Source organism: Zeus faber (genome assembly GCF_960531495.2).
Source record: "Zeus faber genome assembly, chromosome: 14".
Lineage (NCBI taxonomy): Eukaryota > Metazoa > Chordata > Actinopteri > Zeiformes > Zeidae > Zeus > Zeus faber.
In genome coordinates this window covers 3,218,824-3,236,607 of record NC_137200.1, presented here as the reverse complement: position 1 = coordinate 3,236,607, position 17,784 = coordinate 3,218,824, and the positions used below count along the sequence as shown (strand labels likewise).

At 42.7% G+C, this 17,784-nt stretch overlaps 2 protein-coding genes across 2 annotated transcripts in view; both read right to left on the bottom strand.

The window, feature by feature from the left end:
• Nucleotides 1–335: 335 nt before the first annotated feature.
• On the bottom strand, nt 336–3,244 carry plac8l1 (PLAC8 like 1; the record flags this gene model as incomplete). Its single annotated transcript, XM_080014129.1, has 4 exons — nt 3,229–3,244; nt 2,204–2,343; nt 1,288–1,424; nt 336–467 (listed from the first exon to the last, which is right to left on the bottom strand). The coding sequence occupies exons 2-4, from the start codon at nt 2,322–2,324 to the stop codon at nt 336–338; spliced, it is 390 nt and encodes a 129-aa protein (XP_079870255.1). The 5' UTR covers nt 2,325–2,343; nt 3,229–3,244.
• A 3,478-nt stretch (nt 3,245–6,722) lies between these two features.
• Nucleotides 6,723–17,784, bottom strand: part of lars1b (leucyl-tRNA synthetase 1b) — a 42,976-nt gene continuing 31,914 nt past the window's right edge. The window contains exons 27-32 of the mRNA XM_080014320.1: nt 10,022–10,132; nt 9,815–9,925; nt 9,577–9,681; nt 8,421–8,516; nt 8,181–8,313; nt 6,723–7,925 (exon numbers count right to left, since the gene is read on the bottom strand). Of these exons, the coding sequence (XP_079870446.1) occupies nt 7,720–7,925; nt 8,181–8,313; nt 8,421–8,516; nt 9,577–9,681; nt 9,815–9,925; nt 10,022–10,132 (762 nt within the window). The 3' untranslated portion in view covers nt 6,723–7,719. The remainder of the gene's footprint in view (nt 7,926–8,180; nt 8,314–8,420; nt 8,517–9,576; nt 9,682–9,814; nt 9,926–10,021; nt 10,133–17,784) is intronic.

The following is a 17,784-nucleotide window of genomic DNA, read 5'->3' as shown; positions in this document are numbered from 1 at the left end:
ATGGATGTGGAATTCTCACAGGTGGTCACAAACAGTCCAAGGCTGGTCAATAATATTGTTTTTAATACTCTGCGTATGGATCATATTAAATATTGATCAAGTTACAGTCGTCCTACTAATCCTCACTGACTTGAATAGGGTTTGATTTAGCATCCAAAACCTTCAGAAAATATATCTTACACCTTACAGCGAGGTATGTTTCACATGATAATGGCATTCATCATGTCTGGGTGACCTTTATGGCAAAGAGTGGCCTTGATTTATCTGCTGGTGTGGTGTGTGTGTGTGTGTGTGTGTGTGTGTGTGTGTGTGTGTGTGTGTGTGTGTGTGTGTCGTCAGGAGCTCAGCAGGGCAGTGGACACCTGGTACGTCTGACTCTTCATCCTCCTCTTCATCTCTCTGATCATCTGACACAGCGCCAAGGGGAAACAGCAGCACACAGTCGCCCAGTCCTCACACACACTGCCCTGCCGCATGTGTGTGGAGAACCCAAGCACACAGAGTAAGAGGGGGATTTTAGGGTAAACACACACATTTGGCAAGGGAATATGTCAGAATATCAGAATATGCTTTTTCATAAATTTACAAAGAATTACAAAGAATTTGGACCAGCCCAAATTTATACATCATATAGAATGGTAATGTTATGATATAGATTAAATTATGTATTTTCCTGTTGAAGGCTGCAATACAGTCAAATGATTCAGAAGACTGCTCCAGCTGAGTAAAGTGAACAATGAATGACGGCATCTGCTTGCTTAGATGTATTTTTTTTCTTTTCATTTTAATTTTATTATTTTTTATTCAAATAAAATTAAATTAAAGGTAATTTCATTTCATTTCAAATATCTTTCTATGACAGTGCCAATAGTGATCTTCATTATGTTAGTCACATTGTTAGTCAAAAATATTTCTGTTGGATTTACTTCAGTTTGCCCAGCTCTCCGAGCCATTGTGAGCTGGGACCCCTCTTTCAAGGCCATTTCTCAGGAAGAAAACACATTCTTTGAGTGTTTTTCATTGTCCATCTGAGGGTTTACGGTTAGGATTAATGGATGCCAAAGTATTTTATGAATATGGGAAGCCACTTGAGATTGTGACAGTGGAGAAAGGCCTATGGAAATACATTTGATTGCAGCACTAGCATCTGGTAAGATTTCTCACAAAACACAGTCTGTGAATTAGAATCCCTCAGCCACAAACAAATAGTCAGCGGGCTAGTGGAGGGTTCACAAATATTTATGGAGTACACCTACCAATTTCTCTGGCAATTTACAGTTTACTCACCCGGATCTTGTACCTCTCCCTGATTCCGACTCTCATAGCGAAGGTGGAGGCGGGGAGCAGCGGGAGACATAGGCCTTCTCCAAACTGGTGGGCTAAGCTCAGGTCCAGGCAGCATGGCGTTACAGCCCCCAGGACGCCTGCAAGCACAGACACTGGATAGCTTATAGCCAAATGCAGACTTCTAAGATCAACCACATCACTAAACTATGGCTCGGGAGCCTTGTTGGGTTAGGGTTCGGGTCATAAAGAGGAAGCCAGACGTGTTGCAGAACAAGGCCCACATTTCCAACAAGGCTGTTGTAGCCTACACAAAAACTGATGGTGGTCTGAACTTGTTTTTCTGTGCTTTTCTTTATTTAAGCAGCCTCCACCACGGCTGCTTGAATTGTTTTTAAATTGAAGTTAGCTGTCACAATCATGAAGTAATAGATTGCGGTAAGTTGTCATACAAATAATTATGATTAACATATTAAATGTAATTGTAGTCCATGGTCCATGTGGTAACCATCTCTTTTTATTTTGGACTTCAGGACTAGCGTTATGCCAGAATAGGAATCCTAATCTTATTTTAAGATTAGGATAGGATTTTGTTCTAAATACAGTTAGGAAACCTGATTTGGTAATTTATTTATTTTTGTTTATTTATAATCCCCTATCAGTCCCACAACGGGGAAATTTGCAATTTCTTTGCATTTACCCATCCTGGTATCTTACGTATCTAGGAGCAGTGGGCTGCCATGTAGAGGCACCTGGGGAGCAGTTAGCGGGTTAAGTGTCTTGCTCAAGGACACATCAGCACGATACCAGGAGGAGCCTGGGATCCAGCAACCTTCTACTTACTAGATGAACTGCCCCCTAATACTGAAACTCCTAAATGTTAACTATGTGAGTGTGTACATGCGTGTCAAGCCCTCACATGTGCTCTTGTCTTCACAGACGTTGAACAGGCCGGTGCTCCAGTCTCCTCCTGTCTGGGTGATGGTCGTCACGGTCGTCGTGGTGACGCCCAAGCCAGGCTGAGTGAACACAGGGTCCATCACCGACTTCCAGTCAGACCTAGGCAACAATTCACTGTTACTCTTTGTATTATGATCTGTTGGCTGCAGTGCATCGTCATGAAATGTGCATAATAATAACCGCAAAGAGTAGGCTTGATTTATTAAGAAGAGTGGGGCACTAGGACCCAGAAGTTGCCAATTGACAGGGCTGGAGGCTGGAGTGTATATAAACACAAACACAAAATCTGTATTAAGATTTTTCAATGCAAAAAAAACAGAAGCCTGTGGAGCTAGTTCTGTCAGACAACTCGACGGCACTGAGCACTTCCACACCCTTATAGGGCGGCCTATTTAAGGAGCCAGTCCTTCTAGCCCTACCTCTTGCCTTGCTGCCTGCCTTGCTGCCTGCCTTGTTGCCTGCCCTGCTGCCTGCCCTGCTGCCTACCCTGCTGCCTGCCTTGCTGCCTGCCTTGCTGCCTGCCTTGCTGCCTGCCTTGCTGCCTGCCTTGCTGCGTTCCCTCCACCTCCCCTCCATCCACCTAGTGGGCTCTACACCGCAATGCAATTTAGGGATTCATCTCATCCACCTCATCACTCCTATCTTTCTAGCTCACTATAGCGGTAGACCCCAGACGCCAAACTCAAACGATGCATAATAAATAAAGATCATTTTAAAGTCAATTTTAAAGTCATTTTAAATTCAGTTTTCATACGTTTAAGAATATACAATAATTTACATTACATTTTATTATGAAATGATTTTGGGCACACCCAATACGTAATGCTGTACATTTCCCAGCACAACATGAAATTTGCATTTTCTTTCAAAGCTCACATTCATGTTTATATTTACAGTTGTGATTAAGCTCGGTGGGATTCTTTATCAAGCGATTTTGAATAAATTAACATATATTGTGGTAGATGTATCAGTTCCCAGCCGTACCTCCAGTCGTCATCACTTCCTGCGGTGTAATCCCACTCTTCCTCCTCCGCCTCCTCCTCACACTCGGGTCCTGGGGGTTTGGGTTCTGCTCTGCAATGAGACTGGGCTTCAAATACATGCCCAAACTTTCTTTTTTTTTGTTGTATCTTTACAGCTTGTCAGCAGCTAACACAACGGTATGCTGAGGTGAAATAGCAGGTGAAGGAGTCAAGGACAAAAGCCCCCCAAGACTGAATTACCCTCTGTTATGTGTTATCACAAGAAATCAAATGTTCAAAATTTGAGGTGGTTATATTTATTTTTCATGCCCATTATCCCGGGATAACAATTTTATATTGTTGTGTTAGGATATAAAATCTTGTTTTCTCCAGATCACAATTCAACCGCTAACCTAATCAAATAAAAGTGTCTCGGCTATAATCATGGTGTTAGATGTTTGAAGTTGAAGTTCCAAGTTTCATTTGTTCCAATTTAATCACCTTTTTATTCATGTGGAACAACACAATTGTTGTATTTTGTGGTCGTCCACCAAAAGGTTTTTCAAGACCAACACGGAACACAGCTCTCACCATTTAGCATTAATGTAATTATACATCTGTGGCAGTTTCTCTTACCACACGCCACCCAAGTGGCGTTTTCAGGGACCTCTGGTGCAGAGACACAGACGACAATGGGTTGTAGACACCAGTTTATTGTAGAGAGGAGACTAGGTGGAATGAGCCAGGAGCAGATGGAACATGTCATGACAGGGCTCCTATCCTGAGTGTGTGTGAGGATGGGTTTTTTAACCTGTTACTCGTTAGCCCAACCAATGAGCAACAGGTATGCAGCCATCCTGACCCAGTCACTTAGAACCAGGTCAGGTGAGGCTGCTTAAACCATCCCATCTCCACACACCACACCACAACATCTTCTAAGCAGCTGAAATTATTATCTGCTTAATTATTATATATATATATAAATACATATATATCATATACAATAATGCAATATTACATATTGGGTTATTATATCTTGCTGCATGTTAAATTACCTATTGTAAAGTGCTAAAAATATACAAAAGAAAATAAACAAAGGACACAATAAGACCAATAAGAATGGAATCCATTGTGTGTGACGCTGACACAGCAACACACTTACTGAACTACTTCTGTCTTCTTCTCCATTCCTGGAAGCTCTGCCGCCTTCCTCCCGCCTGCCAGTGCTCCGTGTGTGTGAGACGAGTGTGTGTCGCGTGTTTGGCTGTGTGTGTGCGGTTGTGTGTGGTTGGCAGAGGGGCCATTCAGAGTGTCTGAGGCGGGTGGAGGGGAGGACGGGTGAGACAGGGCGAACCAGGGAGCCAGAAGGAGTGAGAGAAGACGAGGGGGCGGAGGTGGAAGGGTGGAGGAGTCTGTGGGTGTGGGGAGTGTGGGGTGTGTGTGTGGAGAGAACTTCCCACCGAGAGAGTGTGTGACGGTGCAGATAAAGTGGCACTCTGACGGCTCAGTCAGTCTGTTCTGCGGAGATAACCACTGTGAGTGAGACTTTACTGGGGCCGTGCTAATACGGCATGGACCCATGCTTATGTAGAGACACACACACACACACATACACACACACACAAACCCACACACACACAGGTCTGAATGTGCAAGGCCATGTTCAAATCAAAACCGTTTTTGTCTGTGTGTAGTGTGTACACCCTCACGTGTACGAGAGAGGACCCCAACACACACACACGCACGCACACACACACACACACGCACGCACGCACACACACCTTCGCAAAAGCAACATCATCATAACCCATGGTGAGTCCTTCTGTCTACAGCAGGCTGAAAGATTTTGTAAAAACCAAAGGCCACTGCCTATTGATTGCTTAAATTATGGACAAATAGAGAAATCTATATAGAGAGAGACTTACATAACTGTATATGGCATTTGCTGCCAAAGGTAACTGCTCTATAAGAGACTAGAACCTGTTTCCAGGGAATAACTCACAGTGTTAGTTGCTATTTGGTGACATATTATAATATCATAGAAGATTCATCTAATATTGTACTGTTATATTAAAGAAAACTATTATTTTATATTATATTATATTATTTACATATTTTTGTTGCACATTACATATTTATTTCATTTATTTTTGTATATATAATATACAGTATATACAAATATTATTAAATGGATGAAGTTCTTTTTTTTAAGTCATCACATTTCATATCACATCCACAATTACTTAGACCTTTTGCCATGACAACTGGAGCTCAGGTGCATGATGCATCCTGTTTCCATTGATCACCCTTGAGCTGTTTCTACAACTTGATGATGATACTGATCAGACATGATTTGGAAAGGCACACTCTGTAAGGGGGGGCACGAGAGAGGACAACAAATCTTGCTCTGAAAGAAAACCGAGAACAAATCAACATCTGCTTTTTAAAGTGACAGCCTTAAACTACCTGAAATGATCAAAAATAAATAAATGTATGTATTTGGTTTGTTTAGGGTTTCTAATAGCATGAACAGAAAAATAATGCTTTTAGATCCATCGCAGGAAATTAAAATGTATTTATATTTTGTTAAATGTCTATGAAATAACTACAAATTCTATTCCATTTATTTTTACATTTTTGATTAGTTGTTAATATTTCCAAGTTGACGTGGTCCTTTTGTCTTCATTGTGTGTGATCGGAAACAAGCCTTTCGTGTTTCGTGCCCCAGAGCGGCAGGAATGTAAGGCCCATTGAAATTAATAAAAAAATAAAATAAAACATATTTATTTTATAAAAATCAAAAAAGATATTGGTTCAAGTCTCTGACACACATGTGGACTTAACTTTAAGACACTGCAACAGTTTTCGGTAAATAAGGATAATTAAAACTCAATGTCATCAACTCCTTAAATTGATATCCCAACTCCAACCTAATGGATACAGACTACATTAAAGACATCATTTTGATTGTCTTTACATTAGTGTGTTGAAGAAAAAGGTCTTGCAAATTACTCATGCAATCTGAAAATATACTTAATATTGATGTGTACTTTTGTTAAATATATGAGGGAGTTCAGGCTAATCTATTCTTGAAGTCATATTGATTAGGACCAGGTTTCATGGAAAACGATGGTATTTTTTAACCTAAACATTATTTTTTAATAATTGGGAGTGAACCCGAGAGATAAGAATCATGACTTGAGTTTTATTAACTTTGAGTTTTTTCAGATTTTTAACAGAATCCTGGTTCCAAGAGACATACAAATATGAAGCATATCAAACAGCCAGTTTTGAAATGTCTTCCTTGTCAGAAGATTGCCCACCATGCTATTGATACCACAGTAAAGCTACAAGATCCCCCAAATCAAAAGAGCTCTCTTAAAGCGCAACAGGCTCTGAATGCAGCTCTTATTTGGAGAGCTTGTTTATTTACTTCACAAGGGGAAACGGGGCACTATGAAAAAAAATGAGCGATGACGGCAGCAGACTGAATTTTATATTTTTTTATTTCACTGGGAAAGCATACGTCACATAACTCCCATCCACTGCTAGAAAATAGAAAAGTTGTCTGACAAAGTTGCCCATCCTAACAAAACAGTGGGGGGAGATTTGACTACTTAGAATAAGAGACATGACCAACAATACAAACCATTCTGAAGAAACACAGAAGCATTCTTCCTGTGCACGCACACAAATAAACATGAGGTTGGCCAACATCATGATGCACGGTGACACAATGAATAATGGCTCCCTGGTTCGGCTTTCGTATATTTTCTCCATGACAACTGTGGAGAGACAATTACCAGGGCTCCACTTCCATAAGAGCACATTAAATTCCACAGACCAGAATAACCAAGCTGCTGTACTGAGATGGCACATTATTACAACAGGCAACGGATGGACAGAAGAGACTGCTGGTTTTGGATGCTCGATCCCCTCACATGTTAACCATGATGGAAAAAATAAATGTGGAGGAAACCCTTAAAAGGGAAGTATTAGAGGACTTTCGTCTTTTGTTTTATTTCTTTGACTTGGCACCATCCTTGAAAAAGCCCAGATCACTATTACTCTAGAAATCACTGCGACAGCAACACCAACCCCAACAAAAAAAATTTAATAAAAGTCTGATCTTCCCGAAGTTTATGACAGAACTGTGTACACCAAACCAGGTCTGGAAGTATCTGTAGCTGCAAGCACTTTCTAAAGGAATAAGCCGTTAGGTCCCAATTTCTACAAATATCCCCTAATGCTGCTTCACTCAGCAGTGAAAAGGTATGAAATATTCAAATTGAGGAATTGTATTTATCTTTATATGAGGTGCGGGCCACTACAGCCACCAAGCAGGTATGAAGAGACCCAGCTCGAACACATATGAAGGTAAGAGGTTTTATTAGTTAACTTATGGCCAAGTAAATGTAACATTCAAAGTGCATGTGAATGTTTGACACCGTTCTCACTGCTCAATGCACCTCCGCCAGTGTGTGTGTGTGTGTGTGTGTTTCTGCTCATCGCTCTATTGAACCAGATAAATCAGAGTGTCCCCGATGTCAACAGACACGCCGTTGTCGGCTATGGTGACCCGTTTCTCTTCCAGGCTGATGCTGAACACGGACTTGTCAGAGATGTGCAGCTTGCCGTGCTCCTGGCGCCCTAGCACTGGGACCCGGCGAGGCCCCAGCACTGGATCCTCGTACCGCATCAGCTTCACCTTGGACAGATCTGCCAGTCGTGGAGGAGGGGAATGAAAATAGACTTTGTAAGCGATGTATAGTAGTCAATTTGTATGCAGTATTTAGCATTTACACACATTTAGCACAGATCTAAACTCCAAGGCTCTGTGTTTGCAATACTACTCACAAGGGAGCTCTTAAGTTGGATCCAGACTTGCTAGTCTCGGTTGTTTTGTTTAGGTTATGAAATACTGCTGCTTCCATTAGTGGCCAAACACACACATTGTTACTTTATGCTACCGACCTTTAATCAGTCTGTTGACTTTGGCTAGCCTCCGGATTATACTGTCTCGACTGTCGCCCTGTCTGACGTCCATCTTGGTGGAGAACAGACCGTTGGAGGGCTGATGGTTGACAAAGGAGAGGGGCACACCAGGCTGGGGAGGGAGAGGGGAGCACAGGGACCAACACTGATTAAAGCGGTTTTTAGAGATGATAATAGGCAACCTGGATAACAGGCATAAGAATAGACTTAAGTCGCTACCTCTGATCTGAAAACACTGAAAGGTTTCCCTGGGCAGCAGTCCTCCTTGACTTTGTCGTCAGCTTCTGACGCAAACAAAATGTCGATCTGGTCCAACTGGAGGGGCGCAGAATATCGAGAAAGACAGCAGGTTAGTAAAGAAGCACATCATCCCTGTTGAGTAGGAGCAGCAGGGTAGTTGTCGAGTTTTGCAACCTATCAAGGAACGAGTTCATACAGGAAGTCTCATCTCAAAAACAGCCATTGCTGATGTTTAGTCCACAAGTTCATTTGGAACTAAAAATTAAAATAAGTAAAACTTGACTTAGGGCTGCCCCGAGAGTCAACGAGTCAAATCATCAGTCGGAAACCTGTCAGTCGACAGATTCTTCAAGTCGAGCAGTCGTTTTTTTCATTTTTTTGTCAGTCACTGCTCATTATAACAGGATAAAACAGAGAGAAGCTTACAAACTAGAGAAACTTAGAAGCTTAAAAACTAACATTTCAACAGGGAATTATAAATACAAGGACTAATACATTTATTTTCATATGTCAGGAATTACGTATGGTTTCATTCCATAAGCTGATTAAAATAATCGACATCCAAAATAAAAACACACTGTTTTGGTGCGCCGATCACAGGCACATCACTAGCATGTGCATCTTCGGTACTGCAAAATGTGCCCCAATCGCTTCCCCCCTCGTGGGATGGCATCTTAGGCAGCCGCCTATCTCGCCTATAGGAAGAGCTGAATCGGTCAGGCCGCCCACACATAGACATGCAATATTAGTATGTGCACATACTAATATTTTTCTTTTGTATCTACACTCAGGGACCACTTTATTGGGTACATCTTTCTACTAATGGGTAGGGATCCTTTGGCCTCCAGAACAGCCCGATTTATCTACAAAATGCTGAAAAAATTCCTGAGGGATTTTGGTCCTTTTGTCCGTGGGAGAGGAAACTGCCTCTTCACCCCTTCAGGTTCCCCATGAAACTCTCTCTCCTGCTGCCAGCTCCTCCTCAGCACCTATACCTTTTCCCTCATCAGAAGACCTGTCTGAATTTAGATCGAATGAGCACGACGTGTGATCGAAACAACTGCTTTTGAGATGATAGTAGCTCCCAGACTTGATGGTTCTAGCATCGAGCATGGAATTGAGCAGTGGAACGAACCTCCAGGGAGTTGGTAAGGTAGACCAGGTTCTCCATCAGAACCACCCGCTCGTCAAACTCCAGCTCCAACTCCAGGACACTGGGACCGTTCTTCTCCAGGTTCTCCTATGGAACCAAAGAGAACAGAACCTCAACAATGAGAGAGAGAATGAAGGGGTAAAAAAAGAGAGATGTAGAGGGGGAGAGGTCTGAGGCGTCCATCCAAACTGAGCATTCACTTATAAACACAAAGCCTCACCTTAATCATGGCTACGAAAGGCATGACCCTCTTCATGTACTTCTTCAGCTCAGGGAGGGCTCCCAGTTCAGCTGCAATCACCTTGTTGTCTGGGAGGACTCTGTTGTTGCTCTGGACAGAAACATACATCAAAATAGAAAACACATTAATCCAAACAGGGCATTGTGCACAATAGAAAGACGAAAAAGCATGTCTCTGTGTGTTCACCTTGTAGTGCTTTCCAAGAAGGGACAGGGCACTGTGTTGCCATGATGGGTAGCTTTTGGCCACATAGATGTTACAGTGGGAAGGCTTGGCTGGGGGCTTGGAGTCTGCTTTCTATTGTGGAAGGACATAAGGAAATTGTTATTAATTTCAATGAGACTACATTTGATTCACTAGACATTGCTCATAACATATTCAAAATGGTATGAACGTTGTTCATGCCATTGATTAGTATGAACAGGTGAGAGCAATGGCATTCAAACTGTGGCCTGCACAAGGTAACTGTGGGGCGCGCCCGTGGGTCTCGACTAGGGTTGGGCGATCTTATCTATTTTCATATCCAATTGTCCAATTGCGACTACTCAAGATGCTGATTTGCGATCAAATCGCCAGGGGGCGGCGGGAGTAGGGGGGGGTGGATGGACGCTCAGCCCTTGTTACTGATTTTGTCCTGTCAATTCCCATTCAACACCAAGTCTGAGAGGGCACAGAAGAGAGAGACAGAGGGAGAAAGAGATGAAGACACAGAACCATGTCAGCCAGAGCAGCGGAGCCGCAGAACAGAGGGGAGGGAGGGGACAGGAGCGCTGGATCCTGCAGAGGAGTGGAAACCTGCACCGCAGTAATAGTAGTAGTATATTTATTTATTTTTATCAAATAGTTTCTTCTCTTTTTAGCATTATTTTTAATTATTGACGTTTATAATATTTATAATTAAATTTGGATTTAAGATTTTGAATAATCATCTTGAGCATGGCTCAGTGTTTGACGAAGTTTCGAAATAGTCCAACCTTTAAGCTTTCTGCAAGCAATACTGTTAAGGCTACGTGAATAAACATTTATAAAAGAGTGTGAACATTTTATTTAAAATATTTAAACATTATAAAATATCTGTGTAATAAAAATGTCTCTATTCAAACAATGGCGTTCTTTTAAAAGTTTAAAACACTAGCTTAGTCTTGACTTCTTAGGGAACTCAACTGAAAGGGTATTGCATCAAATTGCAGTATTTTCAGGGTTTAAATTGAAGCTGACCAAATATTAAAGCAGTGCAAACAATAAACAAACTAGATGCAGCAATGTATATTTTCCAGTGTCTCTCGAACCAAACAAAACAAGCTGTAGTCGTGATTTTATCTTCAGATCTGTTGGCCGGATATTTGGTATAGAACTTTGAGTACTGATATTATGATGTGATATTAGTTCACTATTTGACATGAGAAGCTTCAAACATTAACAATGCGCTTTGCAAACACACGTAAATGCGAAGCAGGATGCCTTTTCTTTAATTTTTTAATAAGCGACCCCTAACGGGAGCAGCTGAAAGAAGTAGAAGAAATATTAACTTTATGGCAGCCATTCTGTGATGAGGAAGGGCTCTCAGATATGACAGTGTGTTAATAAATGAAAAGCAGGAATGTGCTACATAATACCAAACTACCGAAATCACTGCGGTAATTTGGTATAAAAATACCGAACCAGAATGTACGAGTGAAAATAATACACAACGTATACTTTGAAAAAAGGTAGAGGGGCATTTAAAATGATTAAATTAGTTCATTGTGAAACCAAGCAGTGCGGACTTGTTTCTTCATTGTCAGGTAAAAGCTATTTTTCTTGAACGGCAACTGTTTGTGGACTTTTTTTTTTTTTTACTTATTTCGCCATAAAAAGGCCACCAAGCTGCCTCTATAGAGTCTAAACTGTGATTCACTTAGCTGTTATCTGTTATCACTCGGCTTCTGAAAGACATTTCTAAGGAAAGGACTTCAAAGTTGTTATTATATACACATAACTAGCAATGTGAATAAAAGGCATGGGCTGAGAAAACATTTTTTGGGCTATTATCCTTCTGTTTATTTGTTTTTCGAAAAGAGAATAGGAACTATTTCTCTAAAGATATTGTTGTTGTTATTGTGTACTAGCATAAAAAAGAAGCTAGAAATGCCAAACAGACCTTTTCCTAGAGACATAGTTGTCAGTCATCCCAACACATTTTTGTAAGTAAGAGCTCTACAGTATGTTTGGATTGCTGTGTGTGTGTGTGTGTGTGTGTGTGTGTGTGTGTGTGTGTGTGTGTGTGTGTGTGTGTGTGTGTGTGTGTGTGTGTGTGTGTGTGAATGCATGCACATTCATGCGTCATCCTTTTAATATGAATCCGGGCATCCGTAAACGCATTTCAAATGACAGCTGTCAGGTTTGTTCCAGTCTCCCACTGTGTGGTACACTTAAGAGCAGTGTTATGCATAAATGTGTGTGTGTGTGTGTGTGTGTGCGTGCGTGCGTGCATGTGTGTGTGTCTACAGCACAGTGTTAAGGGGTGGGCTGGTGGCAGGAGAATTCCATTATAAATTAAAGATCAACTCCCCTTCTTCTGTCTGTCAGAGTATTCCAACTTCTGAACAGAGCTCCCTGGTGCAATCACTCACAATATCGCAAATACAAAGACTTTTTGGGCCTTCATGAATTAGCAGCATAGTTATCTAATAAACAGTCGGCCTGAACTTGAAATCCTCTTCCTCTTGCAGAGAAACAACGAAAAAAAAAACGAAAAAAAACTTGATATATTTTTCTGGAAAGTATGTTTTTTATTTTTTTTAACATCTTCTCTTCAACCTTGACTTCTCCCTCTGTAACCACCGTCGCCGTGCCACTCTGCGAGGCCTCCTTGGTTGGCTGCTTCTCAAAATTATATGTAGTTCTACAGAGAGAATTTCTTTGCTTTTCAATATTGCAAGAGGGATTTATAAGAATACAACCCAAAAACAAAATGTCACATTCACTCGTTCATCTTTGACAAATAACAATATAGAATTTTACCAGCTGTGACAATAATATACGATATGTACAACCAACTAACACAAGTAAACATTGAAACAAACTGTCCTGTACTTTTCTTCAGCCGGTTTCCACCCCCCCCAAAAGCTCTGCCTCCACAGCGACAAAACGATCAATGGGAAAAGCTGCTGAGCCGCCAGAGTATATCACCTCAGAGTCTGTCAATACTAATTTTATCATTCCCACTTTGTGCAGACACAAACTCGAGAGGGGCTGGGTGATACGGAACAACTCACCAAAATCAAGAGGAATTCTGTATACATTTGGGATGCAACAATACACGGTATGTTATCGAACAGTTTGGTACCCCCCTACGTGTCCATCTTTATTATTAACTTCTCGAAACTCGCACCATGTCGCTCCCGAACGATCCAATTCTTTGGAATGGCTCTTTTGTAGGAATGAAGGGAACCGAGTCTTGCTGTTTGATGAGCCATACTTTTTTTTTTTTGTCAAGGTTACAGTTTAATGTTGTGTTTGTTTGTTTGTTTAAGTCGAAGTCTCCTGCCGCCGGAAAATGTTTCCCCCTCCATGTAAGAGATAGATTATGCTCCTCCCTGGCTGAAAAGGAACGTACCCACTGTCACGTCAGGTTCACAAAGTGAAGGCACTCACTGGTCTGACTGAGGTTTTATTTTTAATAAGTTATTTAACTCATAATAAATAAAACGAACTATAATGGTTTTATTTTAATCGTTGTGAAATGAACCTCGAAGCAGATGGGCCACAGCAGCAGAAGACCACACCGGGTGCCACTCCTGTCAGCTAAGAACAGGAAACTGAGGCTACAATTTGTACAATTCACCAAAAATGGACAATAGAAGATTGGAAAAACGTTGCCTGGTCTGATGAGTCTCCATTTCAGCTGCGACATTCAGATGGTAGGGTCAGAATTTGGCGTAAACAACATGAAAGCATGGATCCATCCTGCCTCGTATCAATGGTTCAGGCTGGTGGTGGTGGTGGTGGTGGTGTAATGGTGTGGGGGATATTTTCTTGGCACACTTTGGGCCCCTTCGTACCAATTGAGCATGGTTTATATGCCACAGCATACCTGAGTATTGTTGCTGATTATGTCCATCCCTTTATGAGCACAGTGTACCCATCGTCTGATGGCTACTTCCAGCAGAATAATGCACCATGTCACAAAGCTCAAATCATCTCAAACTGGTTTCTTGAACATTACAATGAGTTCACTGTACTCCAATGGCCTCCACAGTCACCAGATCTCAGTCCAGAAGAACACCTTTGGGATGTGGTGGAACGGGAGATTGGCATCATGGATGTGCAGCTGACAAATCTGCAGAAACTGCGTGATGCTATCATGTCAATATGGACCAAAATCTCTGAGGAATGTTTCCAACACCTTGTTGAATCTGCTGGTAAAGTCAGCAGAGGTGGAGTGCAGATCACCAAGTCAGGTATGCGGCATCCCCCCATCAGAGCATTCATGGACAATCTGACGATGACCACAACATCTGTCCCGGGCTGTAGATGGATCCTCCAAGGGCTTGAGCGTCTCATCAGTTGGGGCCGGATGGACTTCAAGGCAGCCAAGTCCGGGTTCCTGGTTGTGAGGAAGGGAAAGGTCACTGACCGGTTCCACTTCTTCATAGTAGACACCCAGATCCCATCGGTCGGAGAGAAGGCAGTTAAGAGCTTGGGCAAGATCTATGACTGCACCTTGAGGGACACCGTGGCACTCAGAGAAACCACCGACCAGTTGTGAACATTACACATTACATTTAGCAGACGGCTGGCTGACGGCAGTGAACAAGTCAGGTTTGTCAGGAAGGTTCAAAGCCTGGATCTACCAACACGGCATCTTGCCACGACTTCTCTAGCCACTGCTGGTCTATGATGTGCCACTGACCACCGCTGAGGACTTCGAGAGAAAGGTCAGCAGTTTTCTGCAGAAGTGGTTGGGCCTACCACGAAGCCTCAGCAGCATCCTCTTGTATTGGAGGAGGAACAAGCTGAAACTGTCCTTCAGTAGTCTGGCAGAAGAGTTTATGGTGACCCGGGCAAGAGGGGTGCTGCTATACAGAGTTTCCAGTGACAGCAAAGTCTCCTCAGCTGTCATAGAAGTGAGAACCGGCAGGAAGTGGAAGGCTCATCAGGCTGTCGACCAGGCTGAGTCATGACTGCAACACAACCAGCTTGTTGGAGCAGTGGCATCCGGACGGGCAGGGCTCAGCAGCAACCCGAGACCTCGATACGACAAGGTCAAGGGGAAAGAGAGACGGCAGATGGAGGAGGATCCAGGAGGAGGTCCGAGCAGGGGTGGAGGAAGCTCGCTGCAGTAGGACAGTGAGGATGCGACAGCAGGGGGTGAGGACCCGATGGGAGAAGGCAGCGGACCGGAAGATCTCGTGGTCAGACCTCTGGAAGTCTGAGCCACACCGCATAAAGTTCCCTGATCAGTCGGTCTACGATGTCTTCCCCAGCCTGTCCAACCTCTTCCGTTGGGGCTTGGCAGATATTCCACTGTGTCCGCTCTGCCAGAGAGAAGGATCGCTGGAGCACATCTTGAGGTGCTGCTCAAGAGCCCTTGGAGAGGGGAGCTATCAATGGTGCCATGACCAGGTGTTGAGGGTCATTGCAGAGGTCATCAGCACATCTCGTGCAGCAGGCAGCAGTAACCAGCTAGGCAGTCCATCGCCTTTGTTAAAGCTGGGGAGAAGCCGCAGCAGTGCCCGAGCCAAGCAGGAGGTCTGCTGGCAACAGCACGGGACTGGATCCTGAAGGTTGATCTAGGGAGACAGCTCAAGTTACCGGGAAACATTGCAGCAACCACACTTAGGCCAGACATGGTCCTGGTGTCAGAAACCACAAGGCAAGTGGTCCTGCTGGAGTTGACCATCCCCTGGGAAGACCAGATGGAAGAGGCCTTTGAGGGGAATAGGGCCAAGTATGAGGAGCTGGCAGGCGAGTGCTGAAGCAGGGGATGGCGGACCTGGTGCAACCGCATCGAGGTTGGGTGCAGAGGTTTCGTCGGCCAGTCACTCATCAGAGCACTGAAGATTCTGGGAGTGAAAGGACTGCACAACAGATGAGTCATCAGAAACATCACAGACGTAGCAGAAAAGTCGTCCAGATGGCTGTGGATCAAGCGGGGTGATCTGTGGGCACATGCTACTTAGACACAAGCCGGGACCTGATCACCCCAGCTGAGTCGCCTGGGAGAGGGTGTATGATGTTGAAACACCCGAAACACCCGATGATGCCAGGTCACATCACTGATGATGTGTCTAAGTTGCACCAAGCGGTGTCTGTTAGAACAATCTATGCCACGAAGAATTAAGGCAGTTCTGAAGGCAAAAGGGGGTCCAACCCAGTACTAGCAAGGTGTACCTAATAAAGTGGCTGGTATATTTGGCCGGTATATTTGAATTATCCAATATCCTGGACACATCCTCCAATCAGATGAACTTACGCAAATTTTAACAACCCACCAATGAACTTCAACCCCCGTCTCCCCCCTCCGTCATACACACAGAATTGCATAAGTTATTTGTGGCAGACAACTATAAAAACATTTTGGACCTTTTAACTTTTTTTTATTTTTAAATGTATTTTCTTAAATATAAAGATACCGTAACTGTACCATTACTGTGGCCCCAAAACCATGACCGTACACACCGAACCATGAGTCCACTGTACCATTGCATCCCTAGTATATATGTATATATGCATTATGTTCTAAAATATTCAAAACCCCATGTTAAATATCAAAGTCAACTATGTATCCGCCAATGTACATCGTAAACAGTCAGAGCAAATTGTGGTCCAATTATGGTTCTCTATACTGAAGGGTCTGACTGCTAATCAACAATAAATCTGCACCTCTAGACAACGTTGTGTGGGTGTTTTGTAGCTACTTTGGTTCAGGGCTGTCAACCATCCATTTCCCATTAGGAGAGTGTTGACATCCAACCTGGCAACAGTGCTACCCTGACCTCAGAAAAATAGATGCAAAGCCGACCTGACAACAGCATTGTCCAACAAAAACAAAATATATTTTTGATGTATTCAATGGAAATGCATGGGTGAGGGGGGGTGGGGATTGCAGATTGGCAACAGCATCTTTATTTTTTAACAATGTTTTTATTTTTGCCCTGGGGAGTGCACTGTGGCGTGTGACAGACATGACAAGGTGTAGAAGGGGAGGGGGTGATGACATGTAGGCAAAGTGCTTCTACAGTGGAGCTTCTTTTCTGGTTTGTGTTATTTTCTGATCTTACAGTCTTTGTCTTTCTCTCGTAGTTGAAATTGATGTTGGGACTAAATTGACCTTATTTGTTCAAGCAGGACAATTAAAATAAAATTACAGCACAGCGAGTGTATGGCGTGGCTTTGAAACAACCAGGGAAAAGGAAGCGCATCAGCAAATATAAAGTGTTTGAACAATTTCTCTCCACTCTGGCCCATCGGATCATTTCGGAATTGCGTCCCATATCCTCAGGGTCTTCAATGCTCACATCTCCTATGTTTTGTGGGTTCGGGTAGGATACCTCTTCAACAGACCTGGCAGTTATTATACTATTATAAATTCTAAATGATATGATAATAAAGTCATATCATCCATGGACACCAGTAACAGAACGTCTAACAGCAGTATAAGGAGTATTACCTGCAATATCTCCCCTGAAAGGACAATTTTTGTTCATGATCGTTTTCTACATTAATAATTTCTCCATTTTAGACATTAACAAACTTGACACTCAATCCCAGAGGGACACAGGGCTCAGACTGGCTGTAATTTAATCCTGACAAAACCTAATCGATGCTTCAATGACAAATTCTGCATTTAAATAACTTATTTTGATGAAAGAAAAATACTAAATTAATCAATATATTCAAAGATCAATATTTATTACTTAATGAAATAAAGTTGTAGTTAACTTAAGTCCAGGGTAGTACATGCA